Consider the following 19,491-nt stretch of genomic DNA (forward strand, 5'->3'; position numbering starts at 1 on the left):
ACCAGGCTGCGCGAGATAAGGAACCGCTTGTGTTTTCTCTACCTGAGAAGTTTGCAAAGTGCAGTAGCTCTAGAGTAGACAGAAGGAAGTAATAAAGCACATGTTAATGAAGTAGAAAACATATTTTATAGAAAAGGTCAATGAAGCCGGAGTCAGTTCTTGGAAAAGATTGACATAACCAACACCTATGGTACAGTAAAGGTAGACACAGGTCATTATACACGTAAAGAGGAGCCCTAACGTGAGCTAGGGACCTCAGTTCACAGTGGTGTTCGATGCGGGTTCGTGAAGTGGAACGTGCTCCACGCCAGCACTGACACAAGGTGGGGATCGTAGGGAAACTGCGTGTGTTGGGGTGGTGTTTGAGAGCCTCTGTACTCTGATCAATTCTGTGAACTTAACATTTCTCTGGGAAGGTAGTCTTTTAAAAACTATTAGCAATACAGACAGTTTCTGGTCTTTTAACATGAGTGATAAGTATCTCGCAAAACTGATCAAGAAGAGAGGCGAGGAGGAGGACGCCCAAGCTGCTAGGGGAGAAAGAGCGGGCGGGATAGGGAAGGTGCGGGAGGGACAGGACAGGCCACTGCCCAGCACCAGGCTTGGAGATGGGGAGCTGGGACTCCCTGCGTGAGGTCAGGAAGAAAGAGGAAATAGACGCTCCAGAAACGGAATTTGTTGGCCAAAATCTTTCCGCAAAATCCAGATGGTTTAGCTCTCTCATTCTGCCACACATTCGGAGAACAAGCGCTCTCGGTTCACTCACCCATTCCAGAGCACAGCAGGGAGGAAGCAGGGAGGACTCTGCAGCTCCGCACCTTGATAGCCGAGGTCGGCAAGGGTAGTAATGCCGGATGGCGCAGTCGCGTGACGCCGTGCGATGGGAGAGGCAACAGTACAACTGTTACTAAGAAACAGAATCTGGAATTGTATGAAGAGCTAGTTTTTCATAGCTGGATAGTTTATCACGAAGAGTTTGGGATTGCTTTAACACATTTCACCATGTTAACAGGTGAAAGGTAGGAAAATTACGATCATTTCAGGAGATGCAGAAAACATAATAGAATTTAATATCCTTTTTGATAAAACCTCTTAGCGAAGTAGGCATAGAAGGGAATTTCTGCAGTGTGATATGGAGTACTTAGAAAAAAATCATTCTGGGGCGCCTGGGTGGCTCAGTGGGTTAAGCCTCTGCCTTTGGCTCAGGTTATGATCCTAGGGTCCTGGAATCGAGCCCCGCATCGGGCTCTGCTCAGTGGGGAGTCTGCTTCCCCCTCTCTCTCTGCCTGCCTCTCTGCCTACTTGTGATCTCTGTCAAATAAATAAATAAGATCTTTAAGAAAAAAAACTATGGAAACTACAGAAAAACTATAGGAAAAAAAATCATTCTGTATCCTTAATGATGCAGTGTTGACATTTTTGCATTTCTTTCAGGAATAAGGCAAGAGCAGCTGTTTCTCCCTTCTGCTCATTGCGTTACAGCTTCTGCTCTCTGCTGCAACAGTAAAGCAAAAAAAAAAAAAAAAAGTTTTAGAAGGGGTGATAAAACTTTGTAGAAAATTCAGAAGAGTATACAGATAAATTGCTCGGATATTAATAAGAATTTAGGAGCCTTCACGGTACAAAAGTCGTTGAAAAGAGTGTACATGAGCAGCACACAGGAAATACAGCGCTTACACAGCATAAAAAATGGACCTGTGAGGTATTGGGGAAAACGTGAATGGACGGAGAGCTAGCTAGACCATGCTCACAGATTGTTGGGCTCAGTATTTTTAAAATGACAGTTTTTTTTAATGTTAACTTACAAGCAGTTCTTGTTTTTATTTTTTTTTTAATTTTATTTTTTAAACAGGTATTTTATTTTGAGTGAGAATAATATGTAGCCATATCTTCAAGAGACAGTCTTTTCCCAACATTCTTCTGGTTCTTCAAGCTTCTTTTTCTCTTACTTTTTATTTTTATTTTAAATTTATTTTTTAAATTTCTTTTCAGTGTAAAAATTTCAAGTTTTATAACATTTAAGTGTGACATGCTGGTTCTAAAATACTGGAGAACAAAGGGCCAGTAATGACTTGTCTGTAAAGACATGTCTCAAGAGTAGGGTGTGCAGTGCATCTTACTGGAGAGCAGGACTTACTAGGAAGTAAGTCATTATAGCAATAGCTCGTGGTTTGCAGTTGGCTGAGGGGTAAAATTGACCGATGGTCCAGAATAGTAGGTCTGCAAACGGGTCCTGACTTATCGCAGAGCTGGCATTTCTGATCTGTGGGGAAAAGACGAGCCTCTCCCCATGTTGTTCTTGGACGGTTGGTTATCTGTGTGGAAAGTACATAAAATTGGACATGTGCCTAATACTGCACACAAAAATCAGTAGCTTGTCATTTAAAATACTTATATGTGAGAGGCAAAATTATAAAACTTGTAGAAAGAAATACAGGGCAATACTTTTATGACCTTAAGAGGAGATTTCTTCTATAAGACAAAGAAGTACAGACCGTTATGTAATACCACTTGAACAACTCAACTACATTAAAACTAAGAACCATCTATTTTTCAGGGAGACCCCATAAAGAAAGTGAAAAGATAGGCCTGGTACCCCGGGGGAGACTAACGACACATAATTGACCAAGGTCTAATAATCAGAGACTATAAATAACTTACCCAAAACAGAACAGATCTGTCGTGTAGCCCCTTAAAAAGATGGAGAAACATCTTGAACAGGAAACTCCCAATAAAACCCCACTGATAATTGGAGAGATGTAAATTAGAAAGATACTGTCATCCGTGTGATTTAAAAAACAGGCTGCCCGCTGCCGGTGCTGTCGAGGTGGCAGAGCGGGAGAGGCTCCAACCCGCTCCTCGGAGTGTGGGGCGGTTCTTCGCAAAACAACGTGGAAACAGCTAGAAGCGTCGAAGATGTGTGCACTTAATAACTCAGAAGTTCCGCTTCTTGGTGGACATCCACCCAGAAGAGACAGGTGTCCAACTGTTAATGACAGCTTAGTGGTAGTTTAAAAAACTAGAATCCGTCCACCCGTCCCAGGGCTTTGTGTGGTGGAATCCTGCGGTAATGGAAATGGAAGAACGGGGACTCCATCCGTCAGTATGGACGAATCTCAGGGACGGGATACTGAGCAGAGACCAAGTGACGGTACCGTATGCGTGTGTGGTGCGTGTGCGTATGTAGGGTACGATTCTGTTCGTCCGAGGACTAAAACCTGCAACTCTTAATGATACGTTGCTTGGTGAGTCACATTTTTAAAAATTAGAAAGAAAGCAACTGAGTGAACAGGGTAAAATTTAGGGTAGTAGTTACCTGTGAGCCAGGAGCACAGGGGGATGTGAAAAGTAAGGTAAATCTTTGTTTTCCTTCTTAAATAGGATGGCCCACACATGGGTGTTCACTGTATTGGGACTGTTTGTGCTGTACACGTGTTTTCCCTCAACTCAGTGCTTAAAAACACGTGGAGAAGAATGAGCAGGGACCGAGACTTTGGAGGGAGGCCTCAGAGGTCCGAGAGGTGAAGGGGGGCCAGCAGACCATCTCTGGAGAGCTAGGAAGGGAGCTAGGTGATTGCAGACTTCTGGAAGGATCTCGTGTGTGTGTGTGTACGCACACCCGCACACAAGGCTCCGTAGCGGTGCCGGTCTGGGGCCACACTGACGTCAGGAAGACGGAAGAGCAGAGAGGATGACTGGGTTTGGCCGGAGGTCACTGGAGCTTCCAGGAGTTTGGCTTAGTTCGGGCGTGGACGGCTGTCAGCCGATGAAGGGGTTGATGTGGGGTGAGTCAGCGCGCCAGGCCCACATCAGTAAGTTACTCCCAGAGCGTTTGAACGAGAGAAGTGAGTCCATGTAAAGACGAAGAATTTTTCAAACCCAGTGGCGAGAAGTGAGGCAGGGCAAGGGACGGCAGCCTGCAGAGGGAGGGAGTCAGTAGGTGCGCAGGGCCGCGGGCGTGCAGAGAGGAGCGGTGGCTCCGTAGGTCAAGCCCCGTCGGTGTCCACGTGCTGCGGTGCCCCGAGAGTGAGGTGCGGGCCCTCGTTCGTGGCTTTACACTGATGAAAGCCATCGACTAAGTGGTCATGTCAGAAATACCTTCCAGTATATCAGTCTTTTTCTAAAAACATGTTTAAAACCTGCTGATCTGGGGAAAGGAGTGAAGGCTCCTCATGCTTCTAGAGACCTTCTGTTTAGTCTTTGCCGGGACTTTGTCAAGCGACCGAGGAGTCAGGAAGGACCAGCTCTGGTCTGGACGTGCAGAAGGAACCGCCGCCAAGTCCTGCCTTCTGGGACTTGATCGCGGAGTACCTGCTCTTTCCTGCCCGGGTGTGAATGAGCCGCCCTCGGGGGCGGGGGGTGCGGTACTGGGACACATCAGAGAGTTCTCTGGCGCTTTCCCATTTGTAAAACATACGGAGAGCTTTTAGTGTAAAAATGGTGTGTTTAAATTAAATCAAAAGTCCAGCTCGGTCCATTTTAGTGATAAGGTTCTGATTCACTGGGAAGTAAGGATGCGTATGTCGTGTTTCCACAGTTAAGGTACATGGACAGCCGAGAAGACGAGCAGGTTCGAGGGATCACTATGAAATCCAGTGCCATTTCCCTGCACTACGCGACAGGTAAATTGTGTTTTAAAGAAAAAAATCGCTCTGTATCGTCAGTGTCCTTCTTTCTCTTTCAGAGTTAATTGTGTGCCTCAGTTTCTTTGCTTTATATTCCACACATTTCATTCTGGCCTCCAGATGACCTGTTGTCAGAGACAGGCTGCCTAGACTGGGATGCAGATGGGGACCTCTGACGGGCTCGAGGGCGAAGAACGGGCAGTTCCCACCTGCTCCCACCCACCCAGGCGACTGTGTGGTTTTCTTCCCAAGGATGGCGGGGAGTCTCAGGACTTTGCTGGCTCAGCCGTAGTGTTCCATTTCCTGGCGGGATCCTTATTCTGTCCTGTGGCCTCAGGGTTGGATTTAGAATCTGACCTGATTGGGTCACCATGACCCTTACAGCTTCCTGTGCCCAAATCAGGATGCCATTTTCATGGTAATTTCACGGAATTTACGCAACAGAAATAGTCTTACAAGCCTGTGAGGCATATAGTCAGTGATGTTCACCAAAAAGTTTGTATTAGTTCAGAAAAATGCTAGCAACCTTTATGTCTGTCTTTGGAAAGAGTAAGTATGCTGATGCATCCTTCCCGTGAAAAGCATGCGGCTGTCAAACACCTGTTTGATCTGTATGTGATAAGACAGGAAAAATATGTCGAGACAAAAAGCAAGTCTCAGAGTAAATACTTGTATGATAAGAGTGTGTTTGGTAATAAAATATTACGTGTGTAGGTAGATGTCTGGAAGGGTACACACTAAAACCTCAACTCCAGTTATCTCCAGGGGCTGAGTTGTGTGAAACTTACATTTTCTAAAATATTTATTTTTGTACTCCTTGGAAATTTTACACCAAGTGTGTATTTTTATAATTAGAGGGAAATAATAAAGATGTATCTCGTTTCCCTAAGTGACTGATCTGTGGTTCATCTTTTACGGTGCCCTCTCTCTGGCACCGGCACCAGGGAACCTTCTGCACAAGGGACAACTCTCTTCTCTTTGACGTCCATCTGCCAAATATTTTTGTACTAAACCAGTTTTGAAGCTCTTCCTAATGTTTAATGTTTAAAGTAATGCCTTATCTTTTTAAAACTACCGCGCATGTTTTAAGGGGCGTGTCCCCCTTGTGCGGCGTGGGTCAGTGCTCTGCTTACTTAGGTCTCCCCTTACTTCTTACAGATGTGGAGAGGTTCGTAGCCTTCCTCTCCACACTCATGCCATCAGTCTGTTTCTCTTTGACAATTCCTCTAGTTGTCAGTTTTCGTTGTTGCCTCTGAGTTTTGTCTGCAGTTTTGCCACCCCCTTTTTAACCATTTTATTAAGGTTTATGTTATATCACATAACGCCCATTCCAATTCACTTGTCTTTCTGGCATAGTGTTTGTAGGAGGATGGCTGTAAGACCCTGGGAATGGAATAGTCTCACCTCTGCTTTGTTGACCTCTAACCTTGGGCACCTTGTTCTCAGAATGTTTTAGATAATGCTTATGTATGTATGTATGTATGTATGTATTTGACAGACAGAGATCACAAGTAGGCAGAGAGGCAGGCAGAAAGAGAGAGGAGGAAACAGGCTCCATGCCGAGCAGAGAGCCCGATATGGGGCTCGATCCCAGGACCCTGAGATCATGACCTGAGCCGGAGGCAGAGGCTTTAACCCGCTGAGCCACCCAGGCGCCCCCCACTTTTTTTTAGAAGATTTTATTTATTTATTTGACAGAGATCACAAGTAGGCAGAGAGGCAGGCAGCCGGGGGTGGGGAGGAAGCAGGCTCCCTCCGGAGCAGAGAGCCCGATGCAGGGCTCGATCCCAGGATCCTAAGATCATTACCTGGGCCAAAGGCAGAGGTGTAACTCACTGAACCACCCAGGCACCCCTAGATATGCTTTCTTGACTGCACAGAACCAAGACTTCAGCTCGCTTGTGCTGGCTTAGAATGGCTTATTGACAGCCTCTGTGAACTACAGTGTTGGAGACAGTGTTCATGAAAACCAGGAAAAACAGGAGCATCATTGAGTGGCAGCGCATAGAAATTGGAGCTGGATGTTGATTCTGGATCCAAGATGGCCCTAGAAACCACCAGAATAAGTTAATATTCTTCTCTCTGGAACCGCACTTTTATCCCTGGGTCTTGTTCTCTGTCCTTGTCTCCATTACTCTGTAAGTCTGTCTTTATTTCATAGCTTTTTCCTACTCTTAGTGTCCCCATCTTCATAAACTAACTTTGTCCTGACCTCGCATCTCAACTCCTGTCTCTTTTTTTTCACCGTATTTCCATTGCTTACTGCTGCTTTGCCTTGTGTTTCTGGTCACACGTTCTCAGGAGCAGGATGTGGCGCAGCTTATTTAATGCCGGGCCCTGGTAGAGGTTGTGCCTACGGATTGGCCACCCTTGGCTTGGATGGTCACCTGCTAGTCTGGTGTGTGGTGCCTGCAGTGGAGTCACAGTGTATCAGCTGTGTCTGTGAACGTGGCTGCCTAGAGGGGCTTGGACGTAGGCAGCTGCCACACCTGACCATTGGTGCAAAGCCTTCCTTTCCCACCTGCAGAATGGGAGTAGAAGTTGGAGGTGCTGAACAAGGCACATGCTGTCGGGATGCCTCTGAGATAAGAACATTCTTACCTGTATCTCGGTGCTCATTCTCTGCAAGACGGTATCCCTGCTGTGAAGGTGGGATGACCCCAAGGGGACTCTTCCTGGAGGAGGCGGACCTGTTGGTTGAAGAAACTCCACACATGGTTTTTACTTCCCTGTGTCTTCCCCTTCCCACCCCCTGCCAAATCACCTCTTCGTTAGGAATCTCTGCATTAAATGTTAATTAAGTCTGTTCTGGTTCTGACTCTTGATTTAACTGGCTATCAAAAATTTTTTCAAATCCTTATTTGGATTGAAAGAGAGGGTATTTTTCTAGTTTAAAGTAAGCATACTTAACCAGGGATCTTAGACAAATGGTGAGGAAACCCCAGGTATATTGTAGAAGGTGCTACTTAGCATTTTCCAGGGACCTGGTTCTTCCTTGAGAACATGGAGCCGCTCATGTTTACCTCTGTGACTAAAATTTGCTACAAATGTTGGACCTGCATTATTAAACCTTGTTATTTCCTTGTCTCTTAGCTCTCTTTGTCCTTCCCACAAGGATACTATCTACTTATCTAGTCATTTCAAGAGTTAGGAAATACTGTACATAGTACATTGTATAAAAAAGAAAAAAATCCTAAGGGAATGTAATTCCTTTGAATCCGTTAGCCCAGAATTCAGATAAAGATGAGAGAAATGTCTTTAAATGGGTCACATAACTTGAAACTCATGGCGTGTTCTTCGAGTAGTCTCACGGCATATCTCTGCTCTTCCACTGTGTGGCCCTTCTTTGTGCCTGCAAATACCTATTACTATGGCAAGAACTTCTGAAATGAAGTGTGTGTTCTAACTCCTCTTTTTAAGAATTCTAAATGCATTTATAAATTTATATCTATTATAGAAAACTCAGTGTATTATAGAACCTACAGGAAAACACAAGAATGAAATAAAAATCACCCATACTTTTTCCGCATTATGTTTTCAGTTTCTGTATCTAATCCAACCACCATTTTGTGTGTGTGCGGTCGTGCACACAATCAGAGGGAAGCGTCTAACTTAATTTTCCCCCAGATCATTAACTACTTCTCACAGCCCCAGTCAAATGTGATTATTAAGTCGTATGTTACTAGTTCTCGACGTGGTGTTGGTGTTGACACCTCCACCTGAGCAGACAGGCTAGAGGGTGAATTAATTGTACCCAGCCCTGAAGTACCCTCTCTCCAAGCCCGCAGGTGGGGGCAGACACCATTCAGCTCCGCTGACTGATGCTCTGTAGGAATCTGCTTTTTTCAAGAGAAGTTGGCATCGAGCTTTTGGTAAAATCTTCCAGGTTTTAAGCGATTGGCAGCTTCTTTACAAGTTCATGAAACCCCCCGTGGAAGAAATTGCCGCGGGTTCTAACTTACAGGCTTTCGGTTTGTAACGTGAGGCTCATGGGCCCACTGCCGGCTGGGTTCGGTGAGACACTCAGCATTTATCCACGAGGAGCCGCGTGGAGCTTGGAGGCCAAGGACAGCTTCTGTGCAGGCTCCTGGGTCTTAATCTGCAGAGACGGGGCCACTGGGAGATGGAGTCCTGCCACCCACACTCAGGCCAGGCCAGTGTGTGCGGGAAAGTCTTCTTCCTGAGACACTGTAGCTTCCCTTTCCTTCTGGAACTGTGAGCGGCGACCCATGGTCCCAGTTGCTGTCCTGGTTTGTGGGACTGAGGCTAGGAGGGAGGGGTTCCATCGTCTGTTCCTTGTTTGACTGAAGGTCAGACTGTTTTCTCTTAAGATAATGCTTTTCTTTGCGAAGCATTCCGTTGGTGCTGGGTGTAAGAACAGGGGTGCGTGATGGTTTGGTTCTAAGCCGAGGCCTCATGCACGTGATTTCGTGGGCAGTCCTCACAGCAGCCCCGTGAGATGGATGCTACCCTCCTTTTACACACATCCAGAGTGGGTTCAGGGACTTTCAGAAACGTTCCCATGGACAGAGGGCTTGGCATGTTGGCAGTGGTCCTGGGAACCAGATGATTCTGTTTCCAGCTGTTCACTTGGACCAGGAGTCTCTCGGAGGTCAGTCAGTCCAGACCATGGCTGATGGCTCTTGACCTGTGCCTCTGTCCTGTCCACGAGGGATTGCTGGGGCTGCGTACAGACATCTGGCAGCTGCATTGCCCACATCCCTGCTGTCCTTGGTCGCCGCCCAAGATGGGAACCTCTTCAGCCGTCTCTTCCTCATGTGTGTCTGTGATGTTCACACCCTCCCTCAACCTCCTGCTGTTCCCTTCCTTCCCCAAACCTACTCTGTACATGTTCCAAAAGAAACAAGCTTCTCTGTAGCCTCCGCGTCTTTCTGTTGATGTCCTCTCCGCCGCCAGCCTGGCAGTTTTCCCAGGATGCTGCCCTCCCTGGACGCATTCTTCCTCGCTCTGTCCGTCGCCGGGTTCAGATACGGGGTTGCCATTCTCTTCGTTCCTTGGTTCTAGTTCAAAGCTTCGTTCTTCTAGCCTTGTTTTAAAACCCTCCTCTCTTTTGAGATTCATATGGTCTAACTGTTCTCTTTCTTGTCCTTGTCAGCTTCTGAGGACGGTGCAAGCTCTTTAGTGACGTGGGCACCTGGCTTTGTCATTTTCCTTTTTACCCAAATCTGCCCAGGTAGCTTTTACCACTCCTGACAACGAGCCCTCTGAGGGCGTGCGGCGGCCGTGTGTAGATCACTTTGCCCGCTCGCTGTCACACTCCTTTCTGCCTGTTAGCCTTGCCTGGAACCGCCCAACTTGGTCATTGCAGGCTGGAGAACTCCCTTCCCCGCAGTCTCCACCCTCCTGCTCTCTCACCTGTGGGGTGAAGTTCCCATTCTTCGACTTCATCAAGTTCTCCAGCCCTGTCCGTGTCCTGCATTCAGTGCCCACCTCTGGCAGCCCAGACCGGTCACCTCCCTAACGGTCCCTCCAGGAGCCTCAGTTTCTTTGCCTTCTGTCGTCTTTCCCCGAGCAAAACTATAACCCTGGGCAGAGCTAGCGCTCCGGTTCCTCCTTCCTCCCCTGGGCTGGTCCCCCGGGTGCTGGCAGACTTCCCTCTGCTGGATCTGGTGTTCTCTCCGGCAGGTCATTTAACACTCCTTCTGACCCAGCTCACCTCCGTCCCCCTCCCTCACGATCCCAGCAGACATCTCCCCACGGGCTGGTTTTAGATCTCTGCTTGTCTCCTGTCAGCGTGGAAGACGTGTGCCCTGGACATGGCTCCTTCTCTCCTGTATCTTCACTGACACTTGGCCATCAGCATTCAAGGATGCTCCCTGCAGTCTGTCTTACCTTGAGAACAGATGCTCATTCGTCCTTCTAGCTGCACGTGCCCCTGCCCCGTCTTGGTCGGGGGCGTGCTGCTGTCACTCTTCCAGCGGCTCTGGCATCGGACCTGCACCTTAGAGTGATGACGTGTACGGGCTGTATGAAATTGAGTAAAAGATAGCCCTTGGTCTCTGACTTTCTCTCCAGAACACAGATTCTGAGCAGGTTGCCAAGGTTTGGAACCCTGACGTAGGTTCCAAGAAATGAACGTCAACCTTTTTTATTTTTTTACACAAGTCTTCTTTATTCTGCTTCTTATTATATCCTTATAGGCAAAAATGCCAGTAAGTAGAAAGGTCAAGATAGTGTAGACGTGTAATTGCTAGATTCCCTACCCACGCAACAGGATTTCAAAGGTGGTGAGGTTCCTAGTGATGGCGAGTTCGGGGAGTGGCCAGCGTGGATGGGCCTGGGGAAAAAAACCACCAGCCAGTGAGGACGACCATAGTCAGAGGTGGCCCATGTGTGGTTTTCGTTTCATGTCGGTGGAGGGTCTGGAGAGGACTTGGGGGATGGGGCCGTGCAGCAGGAAACGTTTGTTCGCCATTCATGCTTGTCTGTAGGTCATGGTCTCGCTCCTCCCTGAACCACCTCATTTCTGACACTTCTACCATCAGATCAACCACCCACTGCTTCTTCTTGTAACACCTACTCATGGGGACCCACTCAGCTCTCCTGCCAAGACCTCTTACTGTGTCGGCAAATACGAAATAAGACGTGTCGTCCAGTTCTGTGAAATAATGAGCCACATCTGTGGATTTACAATAATCTTATATACTACCTTAAAACGGAAAGGGATGGAAGTAGCATTTCCTGTGGAAACTTCCTGTGGAAACTCCTGCGGTTGCCACATAATTGGGGCCTAACTTGTGTCCGTAAATGTCGTGTGTTCTGTAAGTACCGTGCTGGGGAACACGTTCTCATGTGGCTCGGGTTTTGTCTGTGTTCCTGACGCCGTGATCGTGCGGCGCGGCGCTCTCCTAGCGCGCCGAAGCAGAAGAGACCCTTGCACGAGGTGCGGGTCTTCGTCCGGGACTGGGGGGACAGCTCTCTGTTTGAAGGCACGTTGTCTCCCGTCGGCTTTCCATGTACGCGCGCTAGCCAGCATCTCCCGTGTTCGGAAATTTAACTTGACCTCACGTGAAGTTTTCCTCTTCACAGAGGAGACCTTCAGCAGGCACTGGTGACAGGTGTGCACCTTCCATGACACAGTTGCCTGGGGCCTCCTAATCCTGGAGGACTCATGGGCCAGGGAGGGATGCTTTTCCCCTAACTCTGGGAGCAGATACTGGAGGATCCCTGCCTCAGTTAACTTCAGGGCTCCCAACTTCCTCTTTTCCCCAGTCACATGGAGTGTGGGAAAAAAAAATTGGATTGGTGCTCTGCTGATTAGATCAGTCCCTGAAATGAAGAGCTGTGTTTTGGAATGTCGGGGAAGGATGGCTTAATGCCTTAGCAAGTGTCAATCCCATAAGCACCTTAGGACCGTGTGGCAAATCAGAAAGGCCATTTTGCATGCCTCGAAATTATAGTTTCCCGTGGCAGGAGTAGTGATATCTAATGTGATAAACGCCACGCTTGTTTGTTTTTTAAAATATTTGTGTGTGTGTGTGTGTGTGTGTGTGTGTGTGTTTGATCCTTAGGTACATAGTGGTAGATGGCATTCAGGGAAACACATCTTAAAGAGGCATGGTGTGGTGAAGACGGCAGAAGAGTTGGGTTTATGGGCTTTTTTTTTTTTTCCCCCTCTGCTGGATATTGGACTTCTTTCCCCTACCTTTGAAATTTAGTTTGAAGTTATATGGAAAGAGGGAAGATAAAACCGGTGAAAGCCAGAGACTGGCTGTGTGCTGAGCTCTGTGCTTACCAGCTGTGTGAGTCACCGCCGCCTGAAGCCCTTCCCTCCATCAGGTCCATTTGGGAAGTCAGACAGGCTTCTTTATTATAGACCTTTTCGGAGCCTTTAGTACATATGTGTGTCGTGCACCTCTTCCTCACCCTGAGCCCCCCTCCACTGCATTTCCCAAAAGTTTTCAATCACGCAGTCTTACTTTTCACTTTGCCCATTTGTAGGTGAAAACACTTGGTGTGTCACTAGCTTTCTGTTGTCTTTTGAGATCTGAACTTGTTGTCCTTGAATGAATTTCAAGGGGTCTAGAATTGGATACTTAATTAGAGGAGGGTAGATGGGGGATGGATAGGTGGACTGGTGGGTAAGAATGTTTGTTTTTCTGGGTGCCATCTAAAGGGGGGGCGCCTGGGTGGCTCAGTGGGTTAAGGCCTCTGCCTTTGGCTCAGGTCATGATCTAAGGGTCCTGGGATCCAGCCCCGCATCAGGCTCTCCACTCAGTGGGGAGCCTGCTTCCCTCTCTCTCTCTGCCTGCCTCTCTGCCTACTTGTGGTCTCTGTGTGTCCAATAAATAAATAAAATCTTTAAAAAAATTAAAAAAAAAAATAAAGGGTCTGTAACCCCAGTAAAAGGCAAAAGAACTGTTGTGTAGGAAGCCCGAAGTTTCTCTGTGGATGCTTCTTACTTTCTGTAGAGGGCCTGACAGCAGACACAGGCTCTGGAAGTTCTGTCTTAGGCCCCGCTGTTGTCAGACAGGGTGGGAGAGCGCTTACAGTTCTCCTGCACTGGCATCTGGACGTCATCCCCATGAGTGAGCAAGTGGTGTTTCCCCAGCTGCAAAGTCTAGAGGAATCCGACTCCTCCTGGTGTGACCTTGCGTATATCTCTTCCCTCTGGGGGCATGTTTCTCTATGAAGTGAAGGGTTAGGCTGGGAAAATGTGGAGAGATTTTAGGAATCTCACGGCTTCTCTATTTTAAAACGTGACAGGAGCTGGTGGGACCTTGGGCCCTGCTCGTGCTGCTCCTTTTCCTTTGGCTTATTTGGTAGAGAGCAGTGGGCTTATTCAAAAGGGCACTGTGAGCCCTGGCAGTAAAAGGCTCCACTGAGGCCCAGGGGCCACCATCCCAGGGCACTGGGTCTTTGACGTCTTTGGTTTTCCCTGGAGATGTCCACAGTCCTCTCTGGTTGGAGCCTTCCCCGGTGGGCCCAGCAGAGCCATGATTCCTTATAACGCAACTTGCATGAGAAGACCTGGGACAGGTTGGGGGGAGGTGGTTGGTGTGTAAGAAGCAGCCCGCTGCTCATTGGTGGCATTCTCTGCCACTGAGCCCCAGTGCACTTTGGAATCTTTAACCTCATGTTTAGGAATTCACTCCCAGTGGACTCTTGACATGTGAGATGAACTTGATGCCATGTTGAGTGGCGTGGTTTAAGGTATATTTTTGGAGTTAGATGGGTTTGAACTTCTCTACCATTTTGAATGGTTTGATCTCAGGCAGTTTACTTCGGAGTTGGGTTACGGTTTAGATGTTCTCGAGAAACTTTCGTTTGCCCCAGTTTTTCTGCTCTGAAATCGTGCTAATGGTACTAGTAACCACAGAAGGCTCCTCGTGAACAAAACCCAGGGTCTGCAGAATGCTTGGTGCAGTGCCAGGTACAGAGCGCACAGATGTGACCTCTGGCTGTGGTTACTGTGGTCTTTTCTCAGTGTCACTGTCACCTAGGGCACAAGGCAAGTCATCAGCTGGTGCAGATGGCACTGGGGCAGATCCTCTCAGTGGCCTGCAACATGTACTATCTAGTCGTTGGGTCCTGGAGGAGCTCTGGAGCACAGGGAAGTAGAAAAACACAGAGTTAGGAGGGCGAGCACAAGTAAAGTGTGTGTGGGGGAGTCTGAGCCTTCAGTGAACGCTTTGCCTTTAAAAGAGAACTGTGGGGCGCCTGGGTGGCTCACGGTGAAGCGTCTACCTTTAGCTCAGGTCATGATCCCAGGGTTCTGGTATCGAGTCCCATGTTGGGCTCCCTGCTCAGTGGGGAGCCTGCTTCTCCCTCTCCCTCTGCCCCTCAACCTGCTCGTGCTCTTTCTTCTCTCTCAAATAAATAAATAAACAAATAAATATTTTTAAAGAAATCTGTATCAAGTTTAATGAATGGGGAATGAGTGTAGGCATCTAATGAATTACTGTTCTCCTGCATGGCTTCCTTCATTATGTTCCAGCAGAAGTGTGTGTAACTGAGGGCGGCTTATTGTTGGCTCTTGTGGGACTGACCTAGGAGTTAATGGGATGTGGGACTGACTTCAGGGTTTGATGAGATGTGGGGCTCTCAGTGCTTGGGACAACCGCTGGAGTTACCATCCTATTAAAGGCTCAATACTCATTTGTCAAGAGGATAGAAGGAGGTAAATTTGTGTGCGAGCATGTAGCCCACGGCTTGGCACAGAGTGCCTCCCCCTTGCGTGTTTGGAGAATTGGGTCTACATCTCAGGCTCACAGCCTGCTCTCCGAGAGCTTGTGGGGACCTAGGGGCCAAATGCTGTGTGTCTTTTTAATTTGGCATTTCTCATTTTGGCCCCCGTGAACAGCTTTTATGCTCTGGCATTGGTTTCTTTGAGTCTCAACCTGGAATCTGTAGAGCGAAATAGTAACATTTATGTCCTCTCGTCGGGCTACTGTAAGGGCTCAGGAAGGTGTGACTGGCACACGAGCGTGTTTGGCGCAGTGCCGGCTCACAGTTGGCTCTTGGGGAGTGGGAACTTGGAGAACAGTAAAGTCGTTCAGCATTTTCGACAGATGCTCCTTGGAATCAAGGGTTCCATCGGCGGGAATTCCTCGATTGGAATGACAGCTGTTGAGTGCGCTTTTGTGGCTGCTTTACCTTTATTCAGCCATTTCTTAGCTCCTTCCTCGTTCTAGGACGCCTGTGGGGGATCTCGAGTACCTGCACAACTGAAAAGGCATGTTTTCAAATTCCGCTCTAGGTAACGAGGAGTACCTGATTAACCTGATAGACTCTCCAGGACACGTGGACTTCTCCTCGGAAGTGTCCACTGCCGTGCGCATCTGTGACGGCTGCATCATCGTGGTCGACGCCGTGGAGGGGGTCTGTCCACAGGTAGGAGGTCATCCCGTGGAACTACGTACCTGGTCAGATAGAGAAGGTGGGGAAGACGGGAGGGACTGGCCGCTGATGGCTCCAGGCCACGTTATGTCCGAAAGTCGGTCTTACATTTCATTCGATCACGTTCTGGTCTGTGATGGCATTATGTCACCCACACCTGGAAGGGGTCGTAGCAGGGATGACTTTAAGTACTTGGAAGCATCTGTGATGGCCCCTTGCAGAGAAGGCCTGGGCCAGAGTTGAGAGATGCTGAATTTGGGGAGGATTCTGAACCGGGAGAGGTGCTTGATGGCAAGACACTGAGCCAGTTCTCCCTAGCGGGAAACTCTCTCTTGTGTTGGCTTCTCAGGCTACACGGATGCCTCTGTCCACCTACACACCCACTCCTGGCCCCCACCCCTTCTGTATCTCTCTCCTCTGTGCCCTCGTGCTTGTGTTTCTCCTTTGCACCAAAGGTGGAAAAGTTCACCAGGGTGATGTGCCAGGTGTGGACTGTGGCATGGCTTTCCATGCTCGGTTTTTTACAAGGACTTGTTTGGAGGCCTCATGTTTTATCTCAAAAAAATGTTGTCACCCTTGTATCCCACTTCTTAGCATACCCTTGTTTGTTGTAATGTTTTTAAAAAAGAATGATAAAAGCTTTAAATTACTCAAATGGAGGAAATTTGATAATTCCAAGAAGTTGTGCCCTAACTGTCCTGTCCCGTCCCGTCCGGTTTCCCCTGAGGGCGCGGGTCCCCCAGCACGAGAATCACGGCCTTAGTGTCTGTCCTGACAAGATAACACCGTTGGTACGTTTGACTCCAGAAGAGCAGCTGGAGGGGAATGCTGGCGGAGAGTGCGGTCAGCAAGGTGCACGCGGGGCCTTCTGGGGGATGTTCTGGTTCTCCGGCCCGTGTGCTGGCGGCCACCGAGTGTTTGTCTTCTGCTTGTTGAGTAAACTCTGCACGGGTTTATTTATCCTTCTCAAATGACTTGTCAGTTCCATCAAGTCAAGGGCGTTTCTTGTCCATTACTTTCCTTCCGTGATGCAGGCCTCATGAGTGTTTGGGGGGCACCTGTTGTGGTACAAGAGAATGGAAATGAGGGGTCATGACTCAGGGTTTTCTCATGTGCTTTAAGTATTTCCGACCGTGCGTTTTACCTTTGCCTTTGTTTCCCCCAGACACAAGCCGTTCTGCGCCAGGCCTGGCTGGAAAACATCCGTCCGGTGCTGGTGATCAACAAGATAGACCGCTTGATAGTGGAGCTGAAGTTCACTCCGCAGGAGGCCTACGCGCACCTCAAGAACATCTTAGAGCAGGTATTTCTGCCTTTGCTTCGGGGCTTTAGAAATCGGGGCTCCAAGAAGAGTTGTGAGGAAGCTGGTAAGTCGGCACAGAGCCTCGAATCTGTAGAGCCCATGATTGCCGTGTGCTGGGACAGGTCTCCCCTCGGGAGCCCCCTCCGTTCCCGGAAGCACCCTTGAGTACGAAGCTTGGGCAATAGGTTTTGATGCTCTTATTAAAAAGCTTGGCGCTTGCCCTAAAGTGAGGCAGTATTTAGAGGCTTCCTGGTTTTGGATCGCGTGCCTTCAGAGGACAGTTTGCCCAACCATTTCTGTGGTTTTCCAGCAGACATTTACATAGCTGTATGTCGAGTGAATGAATTTTGGGATGTCCACTGTGTGCTGGGGACTGTGAATGTACAAACAGGTCAGATCCCTGTCTTCAGAGATGTCGCAGTGTGGTGGGGAGACCTTGAAAGAGATCTTCGGAGAGCAGCGAGAGGCTGTGGGTGTGGTTGGAGACATGGATGTGGACTGCCTCACCCTGACCGGGTCCAGAGGGAGGAGACTTGGGAAGAGTCATGGGACAGAAGCCTTGAGATGGAAAAAGGTCGGGAGTTATGGCCAGGGCATTCAGGAGAGAAGGAATAAGATATACAAAGTAAACGCCAGAAAAAGCATTGTAGGGTGTTCGTTCAGAGAGCCGCGTGGGACTTGCTGTCACTGAGGAACGAGATGGCGGGAAGCAGAAGCAGGAGGCGGGGGTGGGAGGGAACATAGAGGGCGTTGATTACGGGGGATGTCATGTGGCACGTGTGAAGGTTTGGACTTTCTTCAAGACAGTGGGGCAGGGCACCCTGAGGAGACCCGTTGAGAATGGTTCTTTGCTGAAGGGAGGGAAGGAGGAAAGTAGAGCAGCGAGAAAGCCTGGATCGATGGGTCTAGTTCCCTGTAGAGCCAGATGGGGAGGGGCCCCAGGGAGGCAGAAGAAGAGGGGCCCGCGGTGTCTGCAGGCAGATACGGGCTGATCGGTTGGAGTCTGGGAGCTTGCAGGATTTCTGAATAATAGGTTCCATTTCTCTCTGGTAGGAAATAAGGCCACTTACTTGGGAGGGAAATAGTTGAGGACCGGCAGGCAGGGGAGGGGCCTGAGGAGAGTGGTGACAAGTCCGGCTATGAGAACGGGCGAGGGAATTGTGAACTAGGGCTCAGGCTGTGAACTAGGGTCATGGGGTCGTGAGTTCCCAGTATCGCGGATGCCACTCCTCAGGTCACAAAATGACCTCACAGAAGCCCTACAGTATAGTCTTGCTGGGTATGGAAGGAATGGGTTGAAAACGTGTCCGTTCATTATCGTCGTGAATGCCAGCTCCATCCGTGCAGCCCAGACTGACTGGCTCCATCCGTGATCCCAGACGGCGTGTCTCCCATGTCTCCAGCCTCTAGTGACGTTCTGCCATCTCCCCCTCTCTCCTAGATCAATGCGCTTACGGGAACTCTCTTCACTTCTAAAGTCCTAGAAGAAAGAGCAGAGAGAGAGACTGAATCCCAAGCGAATCCCAGTTCTGACCCAGGAGAACAAGTGTACGACTGGAGCACTGGCTTGGAGGACACGGACGACTCTCACCTGTACTTCTCTCCGGATCAGGGCAATGTGGCGTTTACGAGCGCAATAGACGGGTGGGGCTTTGGGTAAGTCTGCTCCGATCTCCTTGGATCTCCTCGTGGCCGTCGATAAAATTGATTTCTTTAATGAAACTTGCGGTTGTTGAGATGATGACTGAGTGCTACAGGGTTGTGAGAAGGAACAGCGTTCTCTTGTCCCCTTTACTCAGGGTCCCCCCAGGGCTACCATCTTGCAGAGCTGGAGCACGACGTCACAGCCGGAGTATTGACGTTGATGGCGTCCGTCCCAGCGAAGACCCTTCCCTAATACATCCACCTGCTTCCCTCCAGCCCCCTGGAGCCATGGGGGTCCTCTGGTTGCATAATTTGTTGTCTTGACAATGTTATTTAGGAAAGCAGAATCAAACATTATGCAATCTTTTCTGGATTGGCTTGTTTTCCCTCTCTGGAGAGGGAACCCAGTTGTTGGGTGAATCGGCCGTGGTTCCTTTCTGTGGCTGAGCAGTGTGCCCTGGGGTGGCTGTGCCACAGATTCACTGTTCGTGCGCGGAGCCACATCTGGGTTTTCCCTGTTTGGGGCTGTCCTGAGCGAGACTGCCACAAACATTCACGTATACGTTTTTCCATGAATGTAGGTTCTCTTGTCCCGGGGATGAACGCGTGGGACCACATTTGCTGGGTCATGTGGCGGTTGTAGGGTTACTGCGTCGGTTTTCCAGAGGGGGTGCTGTTTTACACCCCCACCCACCACGTGGGGGTGATCTGGTCCATCCACATCGTCACCGCTGTTTGGTGGCGTCCCTTTCTTTTAGCCATCCCAACAGGTGTGTATTGTTAGGTTATTGTGGTCTTAATTGCATTTTCCTGACTGCTGGGGCTGTGGAACCTCGCTCCCTGGGCCCATTTGTCCTGTGTGTCCTTGGGTGAGACATCTCTTCGTGACCTCGCCTCATTTTCTTTCCTTTTCTCTATCTTTTTTCATTGAGGGATGAATGGCACAGAATATTGAATTAGTTTTAAGTGTACCGCAGAACGATTCCGTATTTGTATAGACTGTGACGTGACCACACTGGTAAGTGTAGTTTCCCACACGCTGGTACAGAATAAGTTTGT

The 19,491-nt window shown here is 48.9% G+C and overlaps 1 protein-coding gene across 1 annotated transcript in view; it reads left to right on the forward strand.

Annotated features, from left to right (window-relative positions):
• EFL1 (elongation factor like GTPase 1) overlaps positions 1-19,491 on the forward strand; it is a 115,365-nt gene that overhangs the window by 4,650 nt on the left and 91,224 nt on the right. Inside the window, exons 4-7 of the mRNA XM_032836777.1 lie at positions 4,538-4,622; positions 15,346-15,479; positions 16,651-16,788; positions 18,230-18,444. Of these exons, the coding sequence (XP_032692668.1) occupies positions 4,538-4,622; positions 15,346-15,479; positions 16,651-16,788; positions 18,230-18,444 (572 nt within the window). The remainder of the gene's footprint in view (positions 1-4,537; positions 4,623-15,345; positions 15,480-16,650; positions 16,789-18,229; positions 18,445-19,491) is intronic.

This window comes from Lontra canadensis, unplaced genomic scaffold (genome assembly GCF_010015895.1).
Source record: "Lontra canadensis isolate GAN:19392208 unplaced genomic scaffold, GSC_riverotter_1.0 scaffold94, whole genome shotgun sequence".
NCBI lineage: Eukaryota > Metazoa > Chordata > Mammalia > Carnivora > Mustelidae > Lontra > Lontra canadensis.